The sequence below is a fragment of the Myotis davidii genome, unplaced genomic scaffold, assembly GCF_000327345.1.
Source record: "Myotis davidii unplaced genomic scaffold, ASM32734v1 scaffold50, whole genome shotgun sequence".
Classification (NCBI taxonomy): domain Eukaryota; kingdom Metazoa; phylum Chordata; class Mammalia; order Chiroptera; family Vespertilionidae; genus Myotis; species Myotis davidii.
Window position 1 is genome coordinate 379460 of NW_006282004.1, and position 6440 is coordinate 385899.

The 6440-nt window shown below is 38.2% G+C and overlaps 1 protein-coding gene across 1 annotated transcript in view; it reads left to right on the forward strand.

Moving 5' to 3' along the window:
• LOC102765544 (chromosome unknown open reading frame, human C4orf45) overlaps positions 1 to 6440 on the forward strand; it is a 67580-nt gene that overhangs the window by 40407 nt on the left and 20733 nt on the right. Inside the window, exon 3 of the mRNA XM_006752665.1 lies at positions 3061 to 3119. Within this exon, the coding sequence (XP_006752728.1) occupies positions 3061 to 3119 (59 nt within the window). The remainder of the gene's footprint in view (positions 1 to 3060; positions 3120 to 6440) is intronic.

Genomic DNA, 6440 nt, shown 5'->3' on the forward strand with positions numbered 1-6440 from the left:
GCTTTTGAATAAGAAAAATGCATTGCAGAATACATGCCTTAACCACTGACATTTTTTTCAGGAAGAATTGTTTTGTTTCTACTCATGCTCTGAATATAAAATGAATACTTTAAATGCTCCATTCACACAAAGGCCTTTCTGCCCCCTTGCTCCCTTCAATAGTTCAAGTCTAGAATAGGCAGCATTATGCAAGCTGGTGATCCAGCTACAACAAAGAGAATGCTTCTCACTGACTGTGGGAAGAAAGACACCTAAGGGGTTAACAGTAATATTTTGCAAATTGAGGCAAGTGAAGGAAAAAAATCTATTAGCATAAGAAAAGGTAGCCTTAGGGGATTTTCCACTCAAATGTTTGGTACTAAGAGCCCTATATTACCGAGGAGGATGGAGAAGAGAAACCCTAGTGTCTATGCATTCTTAAAATGCATTGCCATTGTATTCATTCTACTGGAGAAAAAGACCTCATAGTTATAGAGATGGGAAGTGGTTCTTTCTAGTAAGGAAACTCAAAATTGGATATATTAACAAAATGTTTATGATGTTATACACTGATATATAGAAGAATTGGGGAAGTGGGGAGGGATCTGCTATTTTGTTTTAAGAAAAGTCTTTCCAGATTAAGAAGATGCAATTTCTTTTGTTACTAAAAATGTGAATGAAGACCATAACCGGTTTGGCTCGGTGGATAGAGCATCGGCCTGTGGACTCAAGGGTACCAACCAGGTTCGATTCTGGTCAAGGGCATGTACCTTGGTTGCGGACACATCCCCAGTAGGGCGGTGCAGGAGGCAGCTGATCGATGTTTCTCTCATCAATGTTTCTAACTCTCTATCTCTCTCCCTTCCTCTCTGTAAAAAGTCAATAAAATATATTTTAAAAAAATGTTAATGAAGATCGAAGATCATCCAAGTCCTGAAAAATTTGTCCAGAAGCAAAAATAAAATTATTTATAAGTCTATTGATAAGGTCAATTTTCAGGGAATCAATGTGCCAGAAATCAATTGAAGAAATAAAATTATGCCATGATCTTCCCATTAGATGACTTTTCAAATTTTCTGTGGAATGGTGGGGCAACCCTGCATTAATATCTCAATTGTCACTTTATTTATCCTGCACATGGACATTAAAGAGCCAGAAGTGATCAAGATTTCAGGTCTTCATCCCCAAGTAGATGACTTAAGTACACAGATCTGCTTTTCTAAAACAAGTACTAACTCTGAAGCTCTTGATCAGGAAAGTCATTCTAAATCAAAGCTTGCAGGTCGGGGGGGCGAGGGGTGGAGGGAAAGATTTTAGAGAGGGAGGGAGAGAAAGAGAGAGAGAGACACAACAGGGATCCAACCCCCAGGTATGTGTCCTGACTGGTAATCAAACCCCCAACCTTTGGTGCTTGGGACGATGCTCCAACCAACTGGGCCACCAGGCTTGATCAGGAAAGTCATTCTAAATCAAAGCTTTCAGGTCGGGGGGGCGAGGGGTGGAGGGAAAGATTTTAGAGAGGGAGGGAGAGAAAGAGAGAGAGAGACACAACAGGGATCCAACCCCCAGGTATGTGTCCTGACTGGTAATCAAACCCCCAACCTTTGGTGCTTGGGACGATGCTCCAACCAACTGGGCCACCAGGCCAGGGCAAAAAGGGAAGCTTTTTAAAAAAGTACTAGTTCATTCCTCTGATGCTGAAATTAACATAATATGATTTTACTACTTTGTATGAATATAGCATCCCATATCAATACAAACAAAAAATGCATTCCAAACTGAAGTGAAATACGTTTGATAATCCATATCATTGTTTCCTACCCCAGGTAAGGAAAACTTAGAAATGATTACAAACCAAAACCTTCTCATTATAAATTTGACACCCCTACACCTCATGTTTATGCCCAAGATGTGCCATCCACTGGCTGGTTCCTGGGGAAAAGGAGGCAGTATATAGAGGTCACTTATTCAGTGATAATAGGTAACTTCCATGTACCTGAGAGGGTGTGGGGATTTTTTTTTAATGTGAGAACTGGCTCTAAACTGCCAAATATTTTATCAATAAATTATCCTTTCTGAAAGGAGTTTGCAGATCTACACTGAACCACAGCTATCTATGTGTGATTCAGCTCCTTCCTACGATATTACCACCACATTTTCTAATTCTGTGAAGGTAAAGTGAAGAGACTTCAACTCTGAGTCTAACTGATCAATAGTAGTTTCAAAAGTCTGTTTATTTAGACACGGAATCATAAAGAGAGAAAGGAGCCCAGAGCTCACCGATGACACTCTTCTTGCTACCCAATACCTGTCTTTTACAGAGACAAGAAAGTAAATCACATAGGATCATATCTATTTCACTTGCACTTTTTTCTCTCCTCAGTTTAAGAGTCAAAATTGAAACAGACTCATAGATACAGAGAAGAGATGGATGGTTGCCAGATGGGAGGGGGTTGAAGGGATGGGTGAACAAGGCAAAGGGATTAAGGAGTACAAGTTGCCACTTACAAAATAGTCACGGAGATGTCAAGTACAGCATAGGAAATATATAGTCAATAATATTGTAATAACTATGTCTGGTGCCAGGTAGGTACTGGGAATATCAGGGAGAACACTTTGTGAAGTATATGATTGTCTAACCACTATGTTGTACACATCAAACTAATACCAAGTAATATTGAAGGTGAACTGTAATTAAAAAATGAAATAAAATATACTTTTGAATAGGTAAGTCTTTATAATGCAAATTTAACTTTGTTTTAGGGAAAATTATGCCCAACTATGAATGAGACAACTGATGGTTTCTGTTTTCTTCTCAAAAAGAGAGAGTGGTATTGTCATAATTTTAGTTTATTTGTTTTCAATGTGTACTTATTTAAAGAATTTGAATGGTGCAGTACTTTTATATAAATATATTAAAAAATGAAAAAAAATCAAAACACCACATTCTTTTACCTGATTTAGCATTCCCTATTTAATTTCTTACCTTCACTTCTCTTTTGATTAGGAACGTAGACCGTTAGACATGTTGGTACCTTTTTACCTTGGAATTTGGGTACATTAACTTTCTTCCTTTTACAGAATAAAGAACAAAGACGAGCTGTTCTTGATGCAATCAGCCACAGATACCAAAACCCATGGTAAGCACATATGAATAGCTTTTTTTTTTTTTAATAGCTTTTTAATTAATTCATTTCCTTCCTAAATTTGGAAAAGCGTCACTTTCTAAAAAATTTTTAAGTATATTACTGCTTTATTTATTTTTTATTCCAAATAAACACAAAGTTTTCACTATCTTTAGATTTTAATTAAAAGGAGGAAATGGGCAAAGCCAGCATAGACTATAGGGGAGAAAAAGAGAACCACCCTGCAGCAATTAAGAACAATGACTAGTTGAGCAGGGTAGCTTTTACTACATAAATACTACTTTCAGTGGAAAACAACAATATAATTGTTTTTGATAAAAAAAAATAAGAGGAAGAAGAAAAGCTCATTTCATGCTGTTGGCCTAGAAACCATCATAGTGGGTAATCTTGGTTAATAAATGGAATCCTACTAAAGTCACACAATGGCTTGAATTCACGCTATCTCGAGGCTGCCTGTAACCTAAATTAAACATGTTTGGCTCAAGGTATGTTAAATTACAGGAAAAGAGCACATCTAGGCTTGTCATCTAGATGTAACATATAATTCAGATTTCTAAGAGGGGAAGGATCGATCAGCACAGCTCTACAAGACTTGGGATTTAGTAATGTCTTCATTGGCCTTAGGTTTTAGGTGGCACGGGTTTCTGGAGCCTAATTCACTTCATTTTCCACTATTGGAGGATACAGCATTAGCATGTGCAACATGAATGGACTGTAGGCTCTTTCTGCTATAACACAACAGCACAAACGAACCAAAAAGAGACAGACCCACCACCCCCATGTCAAAAGTCTATTAGTTACTACAACACGATCTCAGGACCACAAAAGATCTCATTAGGCAATTCCTATAACTTATACATAAGGCATATCCTATGTTTAAAACCATAGGAAATAGTTACAATTTATTGCACGTTAAATACACATTCTCATTAAAATATCCCACTTTGCTCAGATAATATTATAAGTATCTACCTACAAATGTGCTACCAAAGATTTCAAGCCAAGCCCCCTACTCCCCCCCTCCCCCCCAAAAAAACCCCACACTGAAAATCAATGAAACGTCAACAGGCATTGGTGATATAAGTGAAAATTTGCTGCATTTATTTAAACATAAAAAACTTGTTAGAAAGTATCTGAGAAATATTGAAGCTTGGAATATTTCCCATGTATTTGAAAGAATGTTGGCAGCATTCATTCCAGGGAATATGATACAGATTGTACCAGGTCAAGAGGATTCAAAACTTTTATGAAAATGACCTTGTACTTAGGGGACTATAGATTCAATTGGAAAATTGGATATATAGATAGGTAGATAGATAGATATGAAAAAAAAATAACAAAACCAACTTGCATATGGTGAGTGACAAATTAATAATGATAGTTATAACTAGAAAAGTTAAAATCAACATTTTTTTTAGTGTATTGATGACCCCCTGGACTGGTCAGTAGCCTCTGGCTCAGGTCCTATCTGTAACTAGTTCAGATGTCAATCATCTAAATGCTGCCTCCCTCTGGAGACGTTAAGCACATCCAAGCGCTTAAAAGGCTGGGAAGATGCTCCTGAATAGGCTACCGACTCAGACAGGCCCAGGTGTGCCCACTCCCTTGCATTCTCTCAGTGTGACTGAGGGCTGTCTCTTTCCTGGGCAAAGTTAGTGCGTAGCCTCCCAGTTAATTTTCATGTTCTGGCCTTCTTAGTCAACAACCATCACTCACTAAATTTAGCACTTCCTGTGTTTGAAGCAATGTTAGATCCTGTGGACACAGTGGTGAACAAAACAGGCCCAGTATATGCCCTTCTTGGAACTTATATTCTAGGGGAGGAGAGAGACATTAAACAACTAAATGACTTAGGAACATTATTCTGTGTTTGATGCTCTTTAATAAAAATTTTAAGTACAAATATAATTCATGCTTGCAGCAACAAATCAAATAACATAAGCGGTATATCAAGAGAAAGATTATATTCTGCTCTATTCCACCCAGTTTATGATAAAACATTTCATTACAAAGGCTATTTATGGGGTGTAGAGAGGTTTTATTGGGGGCATCTACGTGGACTGAGGGTCGGAGAAGTGTTCACCAGAGAAGTAATTGTTAAGCTGACTTTGAAAAGGTGAGTATAAGCTCTTTCCTGGCAGAGGGAACAACATGCACAAAACCCCGAGGTAGGAAGGAACACATCAAATTAGGACCAGTGCAGCTGGATGACAGAAACCAAGGGGAAGATAGCAAGGGAAGGGTCAGATTTTGTAGAATCTTGTGTCCAGATTAGAGAATTCGGATTTTCATCTAGGAACAAAGATAATTTATTAGAAGATTCACCAAAAGAAGCAACATGTTTCAAATTTTTTCATAAGATCACCGGAATATTGGAATCCTGTGTGGAGAATGGATTGGAAGGAGACAAGAACGGTAGTAGGAAGATCCGCTAGGAGACTATTTCATTTTTAACAGGCCCATTTTCCGTTTTCAGTGTGCTTTGCCAATGGGCCAGGATAAATAGTGATTGCGGAGGGCTGTGGGAAGGAAGAAGGATTTGATGGAGCTTTCAAAGAAACATGGGCTTTACATACATGGAAAAAGTTTGCTATAATGACGGGGAGTTAGAATGTATTCAGTACTCTGATGAAGCAGATTTTAACATCATCTTAATTGAATTTCAGAGGTTCAGTTACATGACCAAGGGCCCCAGAAGTAACATTTCAGTCCAAGTAGACTGATTCCATTAACACGGGTTGGGATCTGGGCTTGGATGTTTTTAAAGGGCTCTCCAGGTGATGTGATGTGCATCCAGGGTTGAGCACCACTAGTGAAGACTGAGAAAAGATGGGGACTGAGTCTTGGGTGGGGGGAAGGGGGTACCCACACAGAGGACAAGATGAATGACGGCCACTGCAGGAGAAAAGGAGCCTAACAGTGTGACCCTTCAGACAATAGAAGGTTATAAGAAGTCATTGAAGAATTTTGAAGGAAATGGAAATTCAAGGAAATAGTAACAGACAAATATGTGAAAATTGTCAGTGGTCTCAGAAAAAGCACTGTAGGAAGAGTAGGATGATTTGAGCTGATACAACCAATGCTAAAGAATTTCTGTCTGCTGACATAATGGAGGCAAAATCCTCAGTGTTTTTGAGACTAGAAGTCCAGTAAAGGACAATTACAGGATTTCCTCCTTTCTAAGATGTACTTTAAAAGCTTTAACTTTCTAAACAACAAGAAAGCCCACTGCACGGGAAAACATATTTGCCAGTGCTATTTCAGATAAGGGTTTAATCTCCAAAATTTACAGAGAACTCATACAACTTAACAAAA